The 23076-nt window shown below is 36.9% G+C and overlaps 1 protein-coding gene across 1 annotated transcript; it reads right to left on the reverse strand.

Annotated features, from left to right (window-relative positions):
* Nucleotides 1–91: 91 nt before the first annotated feature.
* Nucleotides 92–19317, reverse strand: IL17RD (interleukin 17 receptor D; the record flags this gene model as incomplete). Its single annotated transcript, XM_009080857.1, has 12 exons — nt 92–518; nt 2807–3743; nt 6649–6833; nt 8477–8587; nt 9499–9553; nt 9970–10035; nt 10653–10804; nt 10900–10944; nt 11417–11537; nt 12431–12549; nt 15904–16029; nt 19260–19317. Coding segments are annotated over 12 exons (2091 nt in total), but the record flags the coding sequence as incomplete, so codon positions are not given.
* Nucleotides 19318–23076: the final 3759 nt, after the last annotated feature.

The raw sequence follows: 23076 nt of genomic DNA on the forward strand, positions 1-23076 counted from the left end.
ATCAAGTACATCAGCACTTAAAACTAGAAGCTGGACTACAAAATTTACTAAGACAATGTTCCAAGCTATTTTATGTCCAGCTGCAAAATTATTTCTAGCAAAAAAAGAGTCAATTTTGTTTATGGCACCTGTAAACAATATAATATCATGACATTTAAATTAATAATAGGGATAACTGAAACGTATTCTCTGTTTTTCCATTCTGCATTTTTCAAATCATGGAAGACTTTTTAGAAAAAGACCAACAGATTCAAGTTTTACTGGCCACAAAAAATGGAATAACAGATCTTCTTCAGGGACTATTTGTTCCTTCAAGTGTGTTTAGTGCTGAGACAGTGTGGTAGTTAAAGCACAAACAGAGGCTGTTGATAAAGTGGCAATGCATAACAACATTGTAATGGATTACAAAGGAGCAATTGCCTGCAGTTCATCAGTATGGATATGGCAATGAAGTTCTGCTTTACATATTCCAGGCACTAAGAACTTTGTGGCAGTGATTACAGGAGGCTCTTCTTCTCCTATAAAAGGAAAGAAAATGAGGCACATTAATTAAAACACTGATTTTGTACTTGGTCAACATTTTAGAAATAATGCAAAGAAAATCGATGGTCTAGAGCGTTTTCACACTGCTATACATTCCTGAGGCTGAACTACCACACTCAGAAACACCTTAGCTAAAGAAGCAATGTGAATTTTCTTCTTGGGGAAGACCTTATTAGTGAATGGACCTAGTAAAGCTTTGGTTGTTGGTACTTCCTTAAAATTAAACTGGTTTGAACTTCAGTTGAGGATGGCCAGTATGATGATCTCTTTGAGAATCTTTTCTTTGCAGATCAGTATTCTGCACAGGAGCTGCACTGAAAGATAGGAAGTATTACAAACGATGTGACTTAGGATTTTAATTCAAAAGATTAAATCAAACTGTCCTCTAAAGAAGAGAGATCTGCTTTGAGATGCTACATGACACAGCCATTCACATCTGTTATGACCAACAGGGTAAAAAATAGGCAGCCGGAACAAAAATGATAGTGTGAACTCAAAGTAATAATTTGGACATGTACATTTCTTACAACAAGAATAAATGCTAAAAATGTCTAATTACTCCTCTAATTATCAGGCATATAAATATTAGGGCTATAAATATTTTGTCTGCCTGGGGCAGTAAAAAAATTTAATGGGTTACACTTTAACAGGCAGATGATGCTCAGTTCTAGATACCATCTCCTTTGTACCCTGTACCTGCTCAGGTTTGTGGTTTGGGTGAGGGGAGGTATGAGGCAGAGTCACTCAGGGTGGGGCTTTTGCATTGGGACAGTAAATGAGAAAAGGGCCGAAATTATTGTGGTTTCTCAAGACATCGGAACATCAGTGTTAAGATCCAACTCCACCAGCTACAGCTATAATGTTTAACTTCTAGAGCTGAAGCATGTTAACAAGTAGGTATGTGACTTGAGAACTAATTACTGCAAAGACTGCCTCTTTCTTCCAGTGCCTCCTTGCAGCTGGGATCCCCAGCTGACAGCTCCGTGATTGAATCAGGAGGGGAACACTGGTAAAGCATTCTTACAGAGAGGCCATACATTTTAAACTAGCATCCTACTTTTAGCCAACACTAGAAACTTAACAGACATCATCTGTAGTTTTCCCTTCAAATGTGTGAAAAGGCTGAGCTAGAAGATGGTAGGAAATCAAAGAATATAGAATTCATTTGGAAATCAGAGTATTTGTTGCTTAAGCAATTAAATCAGTAAATCTGTAATTTTTCCACCTGAAAGTTTTTTCAGGTTTTAACTATTTTGTCCTATAGACTATCTTATACATATAGATGCTACACCTGTAAATCACCACATATATTACGCTTCTCCAAGATAATTCTGGCACCCACCTTCAGTTATTAAGTATCTTAATAATAATAAAAATTTAATCCATTTAGCCAAGAGAAAAATATAAAAAATTAGCTCATTCTCAACACTCATTCCAGAAAGCAGAACGAGATGCCACCATCAAAATGCAACATTCACCCGCTGCAGCTGCTTAAGGAAACTCTCAGCAAAGAGCAGTTTTCTTACACGAATAAAACTGCTGGAACATTCCACACTGATGTAGTTGAGATGCCACTTCAACATACTGTAACTAGTAAGGTCAGATCAGGTTTTCATATAGCCTGAGGCAAAATTTACACCTTCTAACTGGAGGCATCTAAGCTGGGTATCAGTTTTGGAGAGTATCCTGCAAGCGTTTAAATTCCTGAACTGAAACCCATTTGTTCATTCCCCCCAGCCCTGTGTGTGCTGAGAAGCCTAACATCATTCTGAAGCTTGAGTTAACCACAGCACAGATGATATCCCTGAAGCTTCTAGTATGTGCTGCAGCAAAATAGGATGTCAGGTTTAGATTTATGGCTGGCTTTAAAAATGCTTCACCACATCTCCCTCTTCATTAAACCACATGGCTGTCAGCTGAAACCCCAGCTGCCAAGGAGCCCCTGGAAGAAAGGAGCCATCCCTCCAAGAATAGGTCAATTAATGAGTTACTAATTGTCCTATTTAGTGAAATCTTACCTAGCTAAGATTCTATTAATAGAACTTTAGTGAAATCTTACCTAGCTAAGATTTCACACACACACACTAGAAGTTAAGAAAAAAAAATCACTTTTCTAAAATTACTGAAACTTATCTGTTTTACTATCTTCACACAATGCTTACCTTTCTCTGCAGCCTTCTATATAGCTCCTCTTACCTATTTTGAGAGTAGAAATATGCTCATAGTAACTGAATATCATTTTTGAAACACTACTGTATCTTACCTAAACCTGATGATGAAGAAACACTTTCTGTCAAGGAAGATGTTTCCATTTGGTCTGTCAATAGTCCTTCCATTAAAGGTAAAGATAATTCAGATGAAGGAACAGACGAATCATAGATTCCAGAATCTCGAGGCATGTCTTTGAGATTTGAAGCTTTAACATGTAACAATGGCTGAAGAACAGAGCTGCCACCACCTTGAATGTCCTGAGTTTCTAGATCTTCTCCAAGGTTTAAGTGCTGAATTATACAGTGAGAGTCTGAATTCCCCACTGAAATAATATTTACATCTGTTTTCAGGTAAAAGTCGCCGTCCATCACTTGTTTATTCACTAAGTCATTTAAAACCAAGCCTGAATCAAATTTTTCCATGACAGGCTCCGAGTAATGTAAAGAAGGTGGTGGGAAGGGAATAAATTGTTTCTCAAACCAATCTGGTTCCTGATCAATGAACTGATGCATGTTGCAAATAGCAACATAAAGAGACCTCCCAGATTTGCTCCTGAAATAATTCCTTTTACTGATGTTAACAGGAAACACCTCTGAATCCTGTACACTAAGATCTCTGGAGTGTAAATGCGAATACAGCTGAGGGAGATTGTCCATGAGTTTGTATTTTGTGCTCAGATCCAGGATAGCAGGGATGTCTCCTTCGCAGGAGTAATCAAAGTAGACTGCAATGAACTTGCAGAGGTCAACTGAATTCTGCTTTGCTTGACGAAGCTTCTCTGCAACAGTCAACACAGCAAACAGAAAGAGTTCTCCTTTTCCTGCATCCTTGGTTACCCCTCTGTGCTTCCAGTTCTTTTTTTCAACAAAGTATTTCATTCCTTTGGAACATACAATGATGATAAACTGGGACTCATTAATTTTTTTAACAAGCCACTCCTTCTGATCTTCTTTACAATTTCTTACATCTTCCCACAAATCCAGAGCCACCTGGGAAAAGAAAACCAAAACATTCTGGTTGATCTTAATTTTTAGATTAGTATAATCTAATAAAACCTAAATGAGTTATACTCAGCTTGTATTTACCTGACATTTGAGAATTACTGCTAAGTTTAACTTGTCCCTGATGCATATACAAGCTGTTTTACAAGAAAAATAAGTAATAATTAACACAGCATTGGCAGTGGACAAACTAGAATCAGTGATATTAACTCTCAGTAATTACTCACCACAATAAGCACAGCCTCACACTCATTCCAAACTTTGCTTGTGGGCTGAATATTTCCTTGGGCTCAGGAAGTAGGAAAAGCTTTATTTTTTTTTAATAACAAGAATGCTAGTTATGATATGAACCCATTTTGCTGCTTATTTATTATTTAAATTAAAACATACCTAATTATACCAGTGTGACATACAAATTTATGGAACCAACATGTAACTGCAATACTGAGTAGCTGAATGTAAACCAAGCAGTTCCCTAAAAAAATAAAAGCACTATGCATTTGATACATCGCAATATTTCTTGGGGAATAAAAAGAACATAAAAAACGTGGCTGGATCAAGTAAATTACGATTTACTTATCTGATCAAATTAGGTGCCATCAATCCACAATAAACAACTGTGCCTGCCTCAAACAATTTAACCATTGTGTCTCTGGTCCATAATGTGCTGAATGTAATGGAAATAACAGAATCACAGAATTGTTTAGGTTGAAAAAGACCTTTAAGATCAAGTCCAACCATTAACCCAGCACTGCCAAGTCTACCATTAACTCATGCCCCCAAGTGCCATGTTCATTTATCACCTCTGCATATTAATGAAGTTTGATGCCAAGTATTTTCCTATCTAGATAGCATGTAATTAGTACCTATAATATCAAGTCCTTCCAGTTAGGATGTGAAACAGCAGCAGCTTTATCTGCTAAGAAAGCTTTGAAAATTTTGTCCTAGGAGTTGCTTTATTTAGTACTTTGTCAAATTTTCTGACCATTCTACATGGTCTGAAATGCCTGTGTACACCAAGATGCAGGACATGGTGCTTTATCTCATGGAAGGAGGAATGAGTAGTAGGATAAGAGAAAAAAATGGATGCAAAAAACTTGCATAATGGACACACATCAAAGCCACTTATAAAGTCTTCTTTGTAGCATATTTCCAGAAAACAAAGATTTTTTTGCTCTGCTGTATCACCCACAGCAGAGTTGAAACCTTTGTCATACCATAAGACTGAGTAGGTGGATGCGGAAAACTTTGCCATACCATAAGACTGAGTAGGTGGATGCCCAGAACACAAAGACTCATGAAAACTGTTACCCACAAAGTGATCCTTCCTGAAGTGCTCAGGCAGTCAGACTGGATGCTCAGTGTCAGTTCCTTCCACATGGACAATTCTATTCTATGCATGGGGAAGAGCAGTCATTTAACTGCTGCTTGGGAGATGCTCTGAGAAAGGTACAACAACAGGTAGTTTTGTGTCTGTTTATGTTCCTGTTCTTCAAAAACCTGCCCAATCTGCTATCTGTGAGAAAGGATTTTTATTGTGCTCGCATTATTATTTTAAATGGTTTTGAAATGCCACTGGTTTTGGCCTTCATGAGAAATCATTCCAATTTCATATGAAAAGTACTTTTGCAACTTGTGCACCGATCACATGAATGTGTTTCTGGCAATCTTTGCTGGAATAACTTTTGGCCAGGGAAGAAGTCTTTCCACATGGAGACCTGTAGCACATGCTGAAGGTTCTGAGCTCTCCTCACCTAGATGGGAATATGTATTTTCTAAACTGGAAGAAAAAAGGAGAGTTCACACTCTCTACACTGATGATCACTTTTTCTATTAAACTCCATAGCTTTAATAACCACATATATTATTTCCCTATGTTGATACTATCAGTATTTTGCTATATACATTTTCAATGATGGCTGAGATCAAATATTCCATGGCATATTTTGCTATATAAATTTTCAGTGATGGCTGAGATCAAATATTCCATGGCATGTAATTATAGCAGCAACAGTTTACCTTAACACTATTCCAAAGAGGCAGAGTGTAGCAGGGCCATCTCGAAAAGGGGGATCCAAGTGAGTTACTTATAAAAAACACCTTCTCTGATCTATTTTAAACCGGTATTTAAATTTAAAATTGTGACCTTCCCCAGCAGACACGCGAGGCCTCGGTGTGTAGGCGCTTTGGCCAGCAGAGAGCAGCAAGGAAACGCAGCTCCAGCCCATCCCTTCAGCATCCAGTGCCGGGATGGGAAACACACCCCAAACAGACTCACGATTGCCTTCTCCCAGTGGAAAAGTGAAAGACTGGCCACATGCCGGTTATATTTTAGAGAGCAGTATGAGATGCTAGACCTAGTCTTTCATAGTAACAGTTTGAATGTGTCTGTCAAAGAGTTGCTGATTTTATAGCATTAATGGAACAGAAGGGAAGTAAAAAAATAAAAGTAAATTCAAATTAAGACATAATGTCAAAAATTAATCATAATTACACAGGGTTTGCTCCATGAGTAGGAGTTTTGATAGATTCAACTACTTTTAAACTGACATATTATCAGGTAGACACTGATACTTCTCTGTGGCTGCTGACTAAAGAGGAAAGACCTACTAATTAGAAAAAGCACCTAATACAAAACAAGCTAAACATGGCTGAATGCAAGTCCTGGAATCATCATTTTCCACTATTCTGTTGGATTTTTTTATTTTGTTTTTTTAACTGGATATGATCTGTTCATTTCCCCAAGAAAAATTATACAGCCAATATTTATCAAAAGAATGAAAGTTATCTCTGTGGAAAGGAGAGACTGACATGCCTCATTCTCAAACACATACTTTTAGGAGTGCTGTTTCAATTAAGGAAAAGTTGTTTACAGAAGAAATGTGGAGTTTACCTCGCAGCCACAAAAGTCCTGAAGAAAATAAGCAAAGCACTGGATGACATTAATGTGTTTCTGGCAATCTTTGCTGGAATAGCAGATGAACACTTTTGGCCGGGGCCGAAGTCTTTCCACATGGAGACCTGCAGCATATGCTGAAGATTCTGAGCTCTCCTCATCTAGATGGGAATATATATTTTCTAAATTGGGAGAAAAAAAGAGAGTTCACACTATAAAGCTTGGCTTTATTTTGGTGTTTTTAAACTTTTGTAGGCTCTTTACTAAAGCATACAGTAAGGACTTCTTTCTGAAGATTTTTCTTTCCTTTCCAGCCTGAGAAAGAAAAGTTGCAGCTTATGGAGTTGCTCCATGTGGAACACACTCTCAAAATGAAATAACTTACAACTGTAAGTTGTACAGTTATTACTATACAACTCAGAAAACTCAAGAAAGGTTTATATTATAAATAGAATGAGGTTGGTTCACCTTTATTGAGCTTCAACTCTTCACATCTCTGCTCAAATATTATAAGCCTTAGAAATATATCATCATGAGTCTCTTGTTTTAAAAAAAAACCACAACAAATCACAACAAAGCCAGTTAAGAATATTAAACTCCAGGAACACAGACCCCTTTGGAATATCATGCAGGATCTCTCTGGTATATGCACACACACACGTGTTTGGACATTAATTTGGCATTAATTTGAATTAAGATATGATTAATTTAAATCAAAATAGCTATTAGTGTTTCTTCCCTTGCATAGAGGCTTTTATGCTGGAACAAAAAGTCTGGCCTTATGCCAGACTTATTCAATCTAGTTCTGCAGCTGATTAAACTAATTTGGAATAAAGCATGAGTATTTCAAAATACAAATATCCATCTAGGGATTCAATTTAGAGCAACTCATCAGGAATAACTATTCTGGAACAACTCTCTCTGTAGACAAATCCCCAGTGATCTGTCTGGCTTTTTTGCTGGAACTGTGCTAGCTGTGAGCAAAGGGATAGCTACAGAGGACCAGAAGGTAAAAGGATTTAACCCAGCTGGCACAGAGCACTTGCAGTGTATCTCAATGCCAAAATTCAGGTGGATAACACAGATATGTGAGGTTTGGGGAATTAATCTCTTTTTCCATATTCATGAAACCACATGAATCTCTAGCTTCTATATAAAATACTGACGGATTTTTAACATCTCAATGTATCTAGTGTTGTTTGCCAGCTCCTGGATACAGGGAAGAGAGAAGTCAGCAAGGAGTGATGGAATCTAAGTTAGAAAAACATCTGCATGAAAGTCTTAGGGTAAATTTAGGAAGATGGCTTAGGATGAAATGTTAAGGCAACTTCCAGGAAAGTGAGCGAATCTGGAATAACAGATATAGGTAGTATTCCAGACAGCCCTGTGAAGTGTATTGGCATCATGTGGCTTTACTTTCCTTCTGATTTAAAATAAGAATTAGACATTTGTGAGTGGAATGAGGCAATGTTTAAAACATATCTATTTGCAAATCTGTTTGTAATTGTCATGTAGTACTTTCTCAAATAAGAAAAACATGAAAAAAAAATCAGTATTTCCCAATAGTGGTTTTGTTCTCTCCTTTCTACTGTGAAGTCTTGATTTGTGATACAATACTGTCTAGGCAGCAAATCACCATCAAGGACTGATTAAGAATTTGCTACAAGTTTGAACACACAAAAAAGCTGTGGGGAAGGAGGACAGAGAAACAGCAAAGAAAGCTCTTCAGATAAAGGTCTATCTGGAATTAACCTACCAGTTAAGACTTTTTTGGTGACAAAAGTGTACCTTTAAATGGAGTTGCATACTGAATAAACCCTCTTACCTTGCTGTTTCTTGCGGCACATCACTGTGAAAAGTGTGGCAAATGCTGAAATGACAACTAAAGGGACTGTAATGGCAATAGCTCTTATCGGTCCAGCCCACGGAGAATGCACTTAGAAAGATAAAGCAGAATTAGCCATATGCATATAAGCTATATTACAATTACCTTATCAAATCTTCACACTGGGAATGCAAAGCTGCTGCAGTACACTATTATCAGGTAATTCTCAAATATACAGTAGAATGAAACATCGTGTTCCGCTCCATTTAAATAGGTTTTATGCTGGTTGCCACCACTACCACAGCATTAGAGTGACTAACTCAAGCAACAAGAGCCAACTCACACCTCCCCCAGGAGAACATACTTATCTCAAGTGTAGTTTTGATAAGATATGCAACAGTCATTTCAGCCTGACAGGTATTTGTTCCAGGATGCTGAACTGGCCACTTAAAGAGGACTGACTTACTGCAGAGATTACCTTCAGCAATGTGCATTACCATTCAGTCCATTCTGCCCATTGCCTCTATCTGTGGCTGTTTTGTGTCTAATTAGCTCCTCAAAAACGGGTCTGATCCACAGGCTAAGCATTCACCTGACAGGTTTTCCAGACTGCTTGATTTGATTTCAGGCTTGAAGTACACAACCAGGTAATGTGTTTAAGTTGCTCTCACAGTTTCATTACATTTTTTCCATGCTATTTTATGCTTCAGTTGTATGCAAATTAAAGTTATGATTCTTCATATCCACATAGACAACAAAAGCCACTTTCCTCACAAAGATTTCCAATGATGCACTGATGCAAACTGTACTAAATATAAATGTACAGAGATGCACATGTGTATGTACCAGTGTGCACATCTACTCTTGTTTCATAAGTTAAAAAACCACAGCACAATTGCCTCAATAGTCTTGATTATGGCAAACAGCCAAAGGTTAAATTGAGACTTATTTCCAACATAATAAAAACTGAATCTAAATTAATAAGTGAAATATTGTATACGTTTACAAAACAAAACTCATACCTGGTTTTAGTGCATAGTGCATTGTTTTCCTTGTTGTATTAGTGTCATCAACTAGCTGTGAAAGGTAAAAGATTCATTTTATTTATCTTCTGCAATATGTAAATAACTGTAATGGCTTTCATGACATACACGTAGAAAGTTAATGTTCAAAAAGGTAAAACTGAAGAGCAGCACAAATGAGTATAATAAAAATTGACCAAACTACAGAATTCCAATTAAAAAAACCAACAATCCAAGTCCAGGAATTCTGCAGACCCACAACTCCAAGGCACAGATGAAGAAACTGTTATGCACTCAGGGAAGCAAAGCTATGGAAAGGTCAAGAACAATGTAAAAAATGTACTTGGCTCAAGGTACTTCAGTAGAGGTGCCTGAAGTCCAATTTTACCAGAGTGTGATTTCAAATACTTCAGGTCGTTTTTCCATTAACATACTCATTTAAGCTGTTGTACAAATGACTATAAATATTACCTCAATTATGTAATCCCCTGGAGATACATTTTGAAGAACACAACTTGTAGTGTCTGTGTTTTGCTCCTACATCAAAGAAAGAATACTTAGCAAGACATTCGCTCACTTTTAAAACCTAATAAAGAATAGATGCACATTGATTCAGGAATACACAGTGCTCTCTTGTACTAACACACCCTAAACCAGAAAAACTAAGTTTCTCATTTCAACTATACAATCCTCTGCCTGCAGACCTAAAATGATTCATTATTAAAAACAACCTCATTTGCTCTAATACCTGAACTGTATGATGTGCCCTGAAGCTCCCTAGCTTTCAGATGCTCAGGATGAAGGGTTGGCCAGTGAGAACAAACCTGCCATTGAATACTAACCAAAATTAAGGAAGACAATATGTGTAACAAGCATAATAAAACTCCAGCTTGAACTACTAATTAGCTGTAGGGTTTTCAAGGGAGAGAACAGTCTCTTCTCATTTGCTTGTATTATCCAGGCCCAATGGAGCCTCAAGCCTGGTTTTGCCTGCTGAGTGTATCACAGTACAATGATTTATTTACATAAATAGTACCAAGTAGCTTTATATAATATAAAATAATATCAGTTCAAAAAATGTTTTCAAAGTTTCTTAGAACATCTAATGTTAATAGGTTTTGTCCTTTTAAGAGCTGCAAAACTCCTCCACATACCTGTTTGCAGGTCTTCTGCTTAAATGGCCCTTCATGCTTGAGTTTGTAGTGCAGAAAGTAGTATCTAAACCCAAAGTTGTGAGGTGCATGATCAAAGGACACTTGCATGTTAAAACCCTGCTGGGTTACGTTCAGATTCCTTGGCTTCCAGTCTGTCAGAGGAGATAGTAATGAATTGCAAAAGGATTCTTCAAGTACAGTAACTCTTTGTAAGATGAAGATGCAAAAAGTATTACATGTTACTTACAAGGTTTGCAGACAAGGTTTTCTGGCTGTAGCAACAATTCACATGCTACAAATACACAGAAGAATTATTAATGATACAGGATCAAAATGCTATGCTATTTAACCAGAAGAAGAACAAGGGCAAAAGTAGGGATCCAGCTGGATCATCCTTATGACTGTCCTCTGCCTGACTCTCCGGGTCCAGAGCCTCATACCTGTTCTTTAAGGGCAGCTGGGGATGTGATGGGGGTTGGGAGGGGATTTTTTTACCTCTTCGGCCAAGGACTTGTTTCCATTCCTCCCCCATAACATGTTGTTGCATAACAAATATCATGCACCACAGATTTATCTGTGGCATACAAATTCTTTCCACTTAACACCTAGATCTTCCTTCTGAGACTATGTCAGTAACTTTCTTAATCCAGACCCATCTAACATCATCATCCACTACATTCCTTTGTTGGGAAAACTGAAAAGCCAGGGGGAGGGGACACCCAGGAAGAGATGATATGCAATACTACATTATATGCAATACTTACATCTGGTTCGGAAGAAAAATGGGTGATAATTACTTTCATTTTTAATGGAAGGAAAAGGAACAATCTTTACAAAGTAATCTGTTTCAAACTTCAAATTTACAAAGGGCTGGGATTCCATTCCCTAAAAAAAAAAAAAAAAGGCAACACGATTGCAGGATATTTTAAAATCAACTATTGTCACTGAAAGTATTTCTGAAAACAAGCCCACATTTCTGCAAACATGAACAGAAACTAATACATTAAGAGTCCTTTATCTACCCCTCCATTCTCCGTTGGCATGAGGAACCTCAAAACATAGTTGGATGTCAACTACTACAGCTATGCATCTGTACTCCAGAGTCACCCAAATAACAGTTTCCAGTTTCAGGAAAGCTTCTACAGAAGCAGAAAAGACGTGACTTTAGAGCAACAACTACCACTAATTTCAAGAATAATACTTTTGGGAACCAACCTGCATCTTAACTAACAGCACACTGTCTGCATATTTGGACAGAGATATATTTAGACTTACATGCAGCATGTAAATCCAGAGGGCAGTGGTAAACAGCTCAGTCCTAATGGACATCAGTGACAAGTGGTGTCCCTCAGTGGTCTGAACTGGGACCAGTGCTATTTAGTATCTTCATTAATTACAAGATAAACATGGAGGGAGACTATTTACAAGAGTATTTAGTGAAAGAACAAAAGGGAATGGCTTCAAACTGAAAGAGAGTAGGTTTAGATTTGGTATTAGGAAGAAATTGTTCCCTGTGAGGGTGGTGAGGCACTGGGACAGGTTGCCTAGAGAAGCTGTGGATGTTCCATCCCTGGCAGTGTTGAGAGCCAGGTTGGATGGGTCTCTGAGCAACCTAGTCTAGTGGAAGGTGTCCCTGTCCATGGCAAAGGGTTGGAGCCAGATGATCTTCAAGGTCCCTTCCAACCCAGGCCATTCTATGAGTCTATGATGATAAACACTTTCAAGACTATTCACACAACCAAACAACAATGAAACTTTTCTTGAAACAAAGCACTTACAGTACGTTTAAAACTGGGGCTGAGCTGCTTTGGATCTTTTAAAACCATCTGCTGGCATTGTCTTCCCTCCGATTTTAACTCCTCAAGTATTACTCGAAACCCTTTCAGGTATTCGATCCCTGCAAACAGTAGAGCATTTAAATAGGAGACTAATATATCAAAATGCATAATGTGACATTTAATGTAATTTGGATATATTTCATTTGCCTTTCAAAATAAAACTTACCAGTCATATGAAATATGTTTGTATTTAATACCTGCTGCTGTATGTGAGTTCTTCCTGCATATTCTATCTTGGCTATTTAGAATTCAATCTTTGGCAAAGGCTGCAATTACTACATACTTGTGTAATGCTCAGAGCAGAGGGGCCCACATCTCAGCTGGGGCTTCCAAATTATCACTGCAATGTAAGTTATCATGGACTTCCTTCACCCTCAGGAATACTTTGCAGTAACTTCACATTTCCATTATTAACAATGAAATATAGCATTTTGCTGGCAAATTATAGAAATATTCCTTTATAACATTTTCCTATCATTTCTGGGACTACCAGATGAAAGTGACAATGATTGTTACAACTTCTTTAGTTCTAGTACAGTATGGGATAACAGAGCACTTGACTTAAATGGAATGGAATTTCTTCCAGTGCATGTGTACTTCCAGTTACTTATAACAGATGCCAGAACTACACCCATTTTGTTCAAGTTGCTCTAACACAACTAATCTCAGCAGTGTCTTTACATTTCTTTGCAATGTTCTCATTACAGAATTACTTCACTCCACAACTAAACTCTGTATCATTCACAGGGATGTGAATGTCGCAGGAAAATGCCAGTGAGAGCTTTGTGGCTCAGGTATCAAAGGCTCTTCATAGCTCTTCAAGACTAACTATCACTACTCCATCTAATTACATTTTTTCAACACCATTACATATGGCAGAACACATTTATCAAAGTCTCAGACACAGCTTTTGTGAGCTAAATGCTACACAAATTAAAATGGATTAATTGCAGTTTATGCTCTGCTTGTCAAACCAAAAAAATAAACCCCCAAATGTATCATTTTCCATAGACCTCCTCTGGTTCAGTAGTTTTCATGATTTTGTGTGTTTTGATTCATGTTTTATAGTTTTGTAGAAGATAAAGAGTTGCCAAATGTGTTCTTAATATGCTGTGGAACAAAAGCACTATTTGTCCTTACATGAAGGCCCTGAAAGGGAAAGTGTCCAGTGCCCATGTCACCTGAGATGTCTGAGCAGCAGTTCTGTCCTTGTGCTTTCCAAAGGATTAACCTCTGATCACTACAAGGAAGAACACCAGGCTTTGTTTCCCAGAGATATTCGATTCATCCAGTCTGCAGCTGAAGATTACTAAATGTTTTCAACTGCAAAGTTTTGCAGTATTCAGTGTAATTTTCATATATCCTTTTAAACCCCAGGAATAATTCATTAATTATTTATCAAAAAAATTATGAAAGCAAGATTTAATACAGGGAGGCCACAAAAAACTACTGGTTTTCTTATTTAAAATGTTTGGATTTAACAAACGCAGGTCTAGGCTAGAAAAACTGATATCAAGCTTAATATCTGCACATTTGCATTTTCAGCCACATCTCATCATTTAGGATGCAACTCAAAGACATAAATGGGAACTTCCAGCTATTGTCAAATCCTAAGAAAAATACTGATTTACAAGCATTTTGTGGGAGTGTGAACTACAAAGCATTGAGACTGCTGTATGAGACAAAGAACATGGAAAAAATATTTAATTTTGGAAACTGTATTGTGCTTAACTCCACAATTGTTTCATTCAAGGCCAGGTTGGATGAGGCCTTGAGCAACCTGATCTAGAGGAAGGTGTCCCTGCCCATGGCAGGGAGGGGTTGGGACTAGATGATCTGTAAGGTCCATTCCAACCCCTGAATTCTATGATTCTGTGATTCATTGACATGGAAAAGCAGTTTTGGGCTGAAAATTCTAAATGTAGTATTAAAAATATTCAAGAAGGAAACTCCACCTCTTTCATTTGCTAAACACTGATGATAAACAAAAAGAGTTTATATTAAGTCACTGTATTTAGGCCCTTAATTAGTGTGAAGAAAAGGAAGTGATGAGCAGGTATTGGTACAGAGAGTGCACCTACAGTGAAGTGCTCTCCTATCAACCAAGATGTCTGAGAAAACTTCCCCAGTATGTTTATAAAATATACATATGTACTACTGTGCTAATGTATTATGCACATTACAGAACATACACGGAACAAAAATTAAAAAAACATGAGCTAAAGACTAAAAACTCTTTTTAAACTAACATTTATTTTATTAATGACAAAAATATCCTTTTGTTCCCATTTAAAATCATATTTTTGACTGAGAGCTCTGTGACTGAAAATGCAGGGTTATTATTTCGCATCTTGGTTTAACAGTTTGTGAGATGGCAATTCAGAGTTCTGGTTCTAAGCATGGTTTGGTTTGTAACTTGCTTTTAGTAGCTGTCCTAGCTGAAAAAACAACCTCCCAGCGATACATGCACCCAAATGGAGGCAGAGCATCCTCCACTGCATTTGCTAGATCATCACACTCATTTTACACTTTTATCCTTCTAGTTGGGCAAAATCATTTTTCTTGACATTTGTCTAGTACATTTCTACCTTCCCTGATGTCAGTTTTCTTGCAAACTAATCAGAATGTGTTGAATTTTTAGGTTTTTAACAAATGTGTTCCAAACCCATTGAAACTGCTTTCAGAAGTTTTGTCAATGGGCCAGGAAATTCTGTAAACTGTCAAAATATGAAAGTTTCTCTAGGTGAGAAGCTGGCATTGCTTTGAGCAACAACATCCAGTAACAAAGCAAACATTTCTGAACATTTATTGTCTCAACAGATCACCTTGCAAACACTCAGTTTTGGAGACTCCTGCTCTAGTGGGCAACAAGGTACTTCCATTGACATTGAAGTGATTAAGGAATACTCTTAGTAACCAGACCTGGCACGGAAACACATTAAAGTTTGTATAGCTAGAGTTAAATAATGTTTTCTACCTGCAAGACAATCTGCATCCTAAAGAATTTTTAAGTGCGTCAGGAATTAAACTCAATCAATGCCACTGAAATGCACCAAAGCCTTGGGGCCGTTTAGAATTAGAATTTAGAATTTTTAAGTGCATCAGGAATTAAACTCAATCAATGCTACTGAAATGCACCAAAGCCTTGGGGCCGAGAATGAAATCAGGGACAGTTGTACAGTTCTGAAGAGCAGGAATTCAATAAACTGGGATAGCAAAGAACAGTGGATGGCTGCAGAGAGCATCCTAGTTTTAAGGGTCTTTAAGTAAGCTAGTCAAAATAAGAGCTTTCTTTCTTCTTAGGCAGTTTGCCGCAAGGATTCCAAGCATAATTTAATTATTACTTAATACTGATGGGCAGGAAAGTATTACTGAAAACATGATCAATTAGTACATTTCCCTCTACTACTTACCAATGGCATTTGCTGCCCAAAGTATCATCACAGCAACCTGCTCATGACATGCATACTGACTGATAGTGATGTTCTGCACATCTCCAATCACGTGTCTTCCCACTGAGTTCAGGTAAGGTGTGCAGTCTGAAAATATGGAGAGAAAAACACTTTGAGAAAAACATTCTTGCTGACATAAATCTACTAACATTTCTTCAAGACTGAAGAAAGTAAAAGTGCACTATTTTCTATAAAAATAAGTAGTGTATAGTAAATCTAGATAAAGCTTGTGTCTTAAGACACTAAAACCCACAAAACTTTACATATCATTGAGCACAAAAACTTTCATCAGCTGCAAAACACTAGTCCACAGGACTCCCAAGGAAATTAGGAGTTCAGACCACCAGTGTAGCCTGTACCACATGACACATGTTGGGACTCTCAAAAGAGAACAACGTTTCCTCATAATTATGCCAAAGAATATGAGGACTGACATTAATTTTGTGTATGTAGAGTGCTCAGAGCAAGAGAATGTTGGTCAATGATCAGCCATGTATGAGAACAATAAACCATGTGAAGCTTGCAAACTAGTGCTCAAGAAGTGCCTTTTAACCACAATACTGCTGGATCTTACCACAAAGAACCTACTGCCTAAATCCATCTCTCTGCCATCCATTCAGTAGCCACATTCCTGTAGACCATTTAACATTTACATCCAGTCAGGACTGGTTTTGTCTTGTTATCCTCACAAAATGCAGTGTATTCCCTAAAGTTACAGCTCCACAAACATGTGAGCATAGAAAACCTCAGCTTTCATTAAGAAAACAAAAGAAAAACATTCTTGCCTTTGTTGTTCAACTTAGCCATGCCTTTATGCATTCAACACAAGAAAATAAATAATCCCAAATTTTCTTTTAAAGCTTTACAATATCTAAGCTTTTTTTTTTTTGTGGCAGGAAGATAATTAGCAGCCAGGGAATTCAATAGTTTTGGAGCACAGAATACATGAAAATGTGTATGCACAAACATTCTGTTTCTGACCAAGTGAAGCCAATAAAATCCAGAAGAAGTTGACCAGTAGACCTAATATTACAGACTGATGGGTAATTCTAGATGAGATCACCTATATGCTATGTGTTTGTCTATCCAGAGCTTGTAGAAAAGAAAGGTGAAAAATCAAGTGCTATGAAACGCCAATCCAGGAAATTCAAATTTAACTCAAGAGGTGTGATCTCAAAGGCAAAGAAAGAAAAATTATTAACTGTAAAGGAGACTTAGAAAATGGCTTTTTACTATGAATAACCACGGTAATAGGTCTTTTATATAACTGCCACAGCCTTAAGAATAGAACAGTTTGTACAACACTGCCTTTTACAAAGACTGGGCAGTTGGTGCTCACACTGCTGTTTGTACAACTCTGTTGCTAAGAGCGAACTCAGTGACAGCATGAACTTCCTCTTAGGAGGGGAGAGGATCTCTTTCAATGGAAAGTTTGAAGTAACTGGTTTTTGCTAGGTCTGGATCTAATTAATAGCAAGCCTAAGATTTTGGATCCTGGTTACTAGAATTTTATGGACAAATGACAATTTGCCAAAATGGAATATAGCACAAATGTCTGAAGTTTGACTGCAAGTCACTGATTCACATTTTAAAGAACAACAGACTCAGTAAGAAAACAGCATGGAAAAAAAATCACATTTTCAGGAAACTACTTCTTTTACTTGAATACAAGTGACATATTAAAACAAAAAACAATTGTTTTTCACCTGAATAAATAATCTAACCAACTCATTTAACCACAGAAAACACAGTTTGCTAGAGTTGGCTGTGTGGCCAAATAAAAGCCTTTAAATCACAGCCAGCAAGCCAAACTCTTTTGTGCTGGCTTATTCACTCTAAGAAGGCATTTTCATATCATGTGAGCTCTTTAGTCTTCCTATCAGCAAACCCTTTTCCTAGCACTGCAGAACTCAAATAACTCCTTTGTCCTGGAAGCATATGGTGCCAGCAGAATTTTGAATTAATACTTCTCATTGGTTAAACACAGTTCCTGGTGCCAGAATTAATGGAAAAACCACGACAGATACTGGGACTTAAACAGACTCATTGTGTTAACTAAATGTGGGGATCTCTGTTCTGACTGGTATTACTTCCTGGTTTTCTTTATGTAGATAAAATCATACCTCTTTTTTAAGGACCACCCACCTCTTGTACAATCAGACGTGTAAATTTTGCTTATTTTAGATATTAAGATCAAATTAGATTTTAAAAAAAAGCACAGTGAGGGATTGCATATTCAGAATTTAACAAAAGTCAAGGAAGAAAAGGATGATCACAATGAAACAAATCACTATTGTTAGGTTTCCTGACGTATGCTTTTAATGATGAAATTTTACCTACATTCAGCATCTGAGGTAATTTCTTTGGGTAGGCAGAAAAAACAGCCCGTGACTTACACTGGCATTAAACCAAGGATTCTGCTGTAAATTAAGACCTTCTTTTGACTGTACATTGAGTTTGTACTGATTATTAATTTGATTATTGGACAAACTGTCCAAATAAGGATAAATTCCTGATGTAGTAAATAGTTATACTTTTGACAATTAGACAACAAAGATGACAAAAACCTTTAAGAAAACTCAGCAATAAGACACAGCTGTTTAGCAGATGTTTGAAGAAGTCTGAAGTATTACTGCTGCAACCTGCTTATCACTGTTATTATGCCAGAGATTACTTTCTTCTTAGTTTAGCTGCAAAACAGATCACATCTGCTGCAGTTCTAAACACATTTGTCTGCACTAAAAATGGAGACAGCAGTTTTCCACTACTCCAGTCCTTTAAGACTGTAGTTGATGAAAAGTTCCAATTGCTTCAACTAGATGAAGACGCTATTCATCTGCAATATTCTTAGTCAATACTAATCCTTGCAAAGACACATTTTTAATATATCACCTGTATACAAACACAGACTACACATTTTCTACCTTGAAACACACTTCATGCCATTCTCATCCAAAATTACACATCAGAGAAAAGATGGACAAAGCTCAAAATAATCCTTTCCTATGACTTTGTGTGCCTGAACCTTTCAGTGACTACATCCTTCCACATACTAAAATAATTATCTCTAATTTTCAGTCAAATACTGGGCAGATGACGTAAGCCAATCTAAAAAACAAATTCTTAGATAGTTTTATTACCAGTGAAACACAGGAAGATCTACCAGACCCAGCAGAAACAAATATAGATTTTAAAATCATGGCAATACTGAAGAGCTTATGCTATTCTTAGAGCATTTTTAAGAGACATGTTGCTATATATTCACAGCTGTGATGGAATCCTTGGTTCTTGTGACTATAGTGCAATTTTCAACTTACTGTCATATTTAAAGGTGATATTGAGTAGTCCATTGCTCTTGGTGACAGATGACAACCCCTGCAAAGAGATATCAAGAAAATAATTTAAACAAAGTTACTTTGAACTTATGTAGCTTTCTATTTTGTAAATAGGAGGATGATAGAACTTTTTTTTTCCCTTCTGTTTGGGCACACCATCCATCAATCTGAACACAGGCAGTGACAGAACATATGTGCATCTATGCATACACACACCTGAATGCACCTCCATCATCAACTTCCCAAATGTAATACTCCAAGAAGTAGAAAAAAGATAAACAAAAGTCTGAATATAATATTTGCATGAAAACATGAAACTGTGATTGAAGTAGTATGACTTGCCCAGGAGATGTAAACCCCAGAAGCTTATTCTTGGAAGAAAGTTCCAACTGGTGAAAGTTCTCAACTTCCACCATCTAGGCTAACTGCACCTGTACAAAACCCAGGCCTTTAATCAAGGTTTAATGGCAAATCAAATTGGGTTGTCCAGGGCAAATATGGTGCAAGAGAAAAGAATGTCAGTTTGAAAAAACTGTTCTACTCCAGAGTCATGAAGAAGAATACCAAAAGTTCAAAGAGAGAGAGGAAGGAACATCACGGAGCACTGTGTTCACAGCACCTCAGCTCTCTTTTCTTGATGATGAACACTTTCAGGAAAAAAATTCAAGGCAGGAGCAAAACCAATTAAAGAGCACCCATCACCTCCCAGGCACTCCTCATCTCATTCATTGCCTCAAAAGGACTCTATTACCTATTTGTCAACTGGGCAAACTAACTCTCCAAATTTTCAGCATTCAGAATTCATCTATAACCAAGTCATCCTTTTGCCATAAGTCTAATATTATTCAATGCTCACAAGAACTAAACAGAACTCAAAGCTTATCATAAACTGAGGTACAACACATCAGCACACAAACCTATGGCCAGGGTCACCAGTGTGTCTGAACTGTGCAGGGGAGAAACTTACTACAGAGAGACTATCCACACCTGTTGTCTATGTAATGAAGGGTAGGTGTGAGCATACACATTATTTTATACAGATATATTTGTATGTATTTGTTTCTATGCCTGGTATTGCTCTCATGGAAATTATATTTCCATGTCCTTTGAGACTTATGTGGTTTCTGCACTGGATTACTTTGTTGTCACATTTTTTAATGTGAGGGGCTCCCATCATTTTTACATGTGTTGTAAACATTTAAAGACATTCTTGCTGAGAAGAACAGAATTAGACAAAAACACTGATAGAGAATTTAAACTTCAATTTCCCCACTGATTATTGGCTAAAATAAAAAATAATTAAATGAGAACAAATGAAACAATGGATTTCCAACTGGAATCTTTCAGAAAATTATACCCCATAACTTTTCCAGTAGGAGTGTACATGACAGAAATCCATGATGCTAACTCAGATAGCCTTTTCTATCAGCAAATATTAAACTATTCCACAGCTCGTCCAGGGGAGGAATCCAGACACACCACAGGCTGATCAGTCTGTTGTTTCCTCTGTTCTTAGAGAAAAGAACTTTGGACCTCAGCAATGCAACATCTTATCCTTCAGAAAGCACTGAAATTGGTTTTGAAGCACAAAATATAGCATCACCATCACTGGACACAAAGTTGAAAATTGGAATGCTGATTCTTAAGAACTAATACCACTCTCTGAAAGGCAAATAATAACATGTTTAGCATTAGCTTTAAAAAAAAATACTACCCATTTACACAGAATTGTATCTGCTACGGTCTAAAGTGCAAAAGTCAATAGTGGAAAGGACTGGAGTAGTCATTAGATGTTGTCAGGATCATGCCCAAGCACTCACTGTGTGTCACTTCTCAGTCACAGGTAAGTAGAAAGAAACACAAGGTATGAGTTATTGCCTTATTAAAAAAAAAAGGAAAATACTACCCCATGGACAAAAGCAACTGAGATCCTGATAGTACTTGTAATCTCACTTTCTTCTTCGGTGGCTTTTCATTTGTTTCACTTTGATTCAGCTGTTACACAAAAAGGCTTCCTGAAACAGGAAGGTATCTTTTTTAGTCTTAACTTTTCTATTGATACCTGCTCTATTCTGACTCATTTTCTGTTTCTCTAAGCTTTATTAAGTATCAGTGAACTTACTACTACAGCAAAACAAAGACACTTGTTTGATTTAAAAATTACAAAAAAAGAAAACTACTGAACTCTCATGCTTATAAAGACAGGTAAACCATCAAGTTAATTCTTGTCTTCCTTTTGCCCTAGAGCTGAAATTTTAAGGTATTTTACCAAGTCCCACAGAAAATTAGCACAAATATATTTTGTTATAATACATTATTTTTTAATTATTTAGATAGGCTTTTTTATATCCTATATTTTAAAAAAGCAATGCTTTTCACCACACCTTTAATTGCATTTCTACTGGGATTATGGTGACATCACAAAATATGTAAGAGCAAAGTATAAATCAATATACCACAATGATTAATAATGTGAAAGCAAAAAGTAGATATAAGCCAAACTCTGCTGAACTTAAGCAGCACATAACTTACTGGTTGTAAAAATTTGCTCCCAGGTGTATAAAAGGTGCAAAAAGGCTGCAGTAATCAGTATGAGAATTAGGGTCACCTTAAAGTGTTGAACTAGATAATAATCATATTAGTCATAAGTTTAAAAAGGTAAGCACAATTTCATTGGGATAAACTTCAGTGTTAATCCTTCAAGTACTTACTGCTGAGTTTAAAAATATATATTCTTCCAGGAAGCATTCCCTTGTGCTATTTAAAAAAGCATTGTGCTATTTAAATGGTTTATAGCTAAGTGAACTTGTTTAGAGCATCTTACTTTAAAACTAGAAACACTAATGAACTGGCCTCAGGGCTCTACATTCTTAGTTAATTGTCCCTGCCCATGGCACAAGGGTTGGAACTAGACGATCTTGCAGGTTCCTTCCAACCCAAACCACTCTATAATTCTATATTAATTAACCACTAACATTTGTTGAATTTACCTGAAGCTTTTAACTTATTCTGAACTTTAGTAAAAAGCAAGTCTCCATTGCCTGGAGCTTTGTCTACAAAATCCCTGTGGTTCACATACTTCTATATACATGGCCTGAGTAGGAATACATAGGAAATAAAACAGTCAAAACATCTTTTATGAAGAACTACAGATCACTGATCTTTAAACAGATAATTAGAATGGAAGTACACAGAGATCAAATTACAAATTACCTTATTTGTCCAAAAGGGGGTGGAGAGGAGGCATTATCCACACCACTAAATCTCATATTATGTGAGCACAAAGCACAGAACTCCACAGAAAACACGATAAGCTAAGACCCAAATCCTGTATCTTGGGCAAGAAAGCCAGAAAGAATTTCCATCACATATCACACACCTCAAGTCAGTGTTGGATCTGTTCTTAAATCCACATCAACAGCTTGAATAGTTAAGATCCCAAGATATGAATAACACTAACACACATCATCTCCCACAGAATGAATAACTCATCTGGATGTTCGAGGCATGTGTGGGCATTGCATTTTATTTAAACATCCATCTTTCAACATGAATGAGCACAAGTATTAATAAAAGGCAAAGACTATTACATGAAGTTAACCTCCAATTTGCTTTGTTTATATTTTTCCAATACCCAACCCTCACTTATGGTTACAACTCACAAATGAAGTGCACTTGTGACAACTCTTTCTACCCATTACTAGGCCAGAGTGGAACAAAGTTAGGATTACATTTCCAGAAGTAAAGCTTAAAGGAAATATTTAACCCACAGGAACTAATTGTGCCTCCAAGAACAGAT

Source organism: Acanthisitta chloris, unplaced genomic scaffold (assembly GCF_000695815.1).
Source record: "Acanthisitta chloris isolate BGI_N310 unplaced genomic scaffold, ASM69581v1 scaffold12480, whole genome shotgun sequence".
NCBI classification, from domain to species: Eukaryota; Metazoa; Chordata; class Aves; order Passeriformes; family Acanthisittidae; genus Acanthisitta; species Acanthisitta chloris.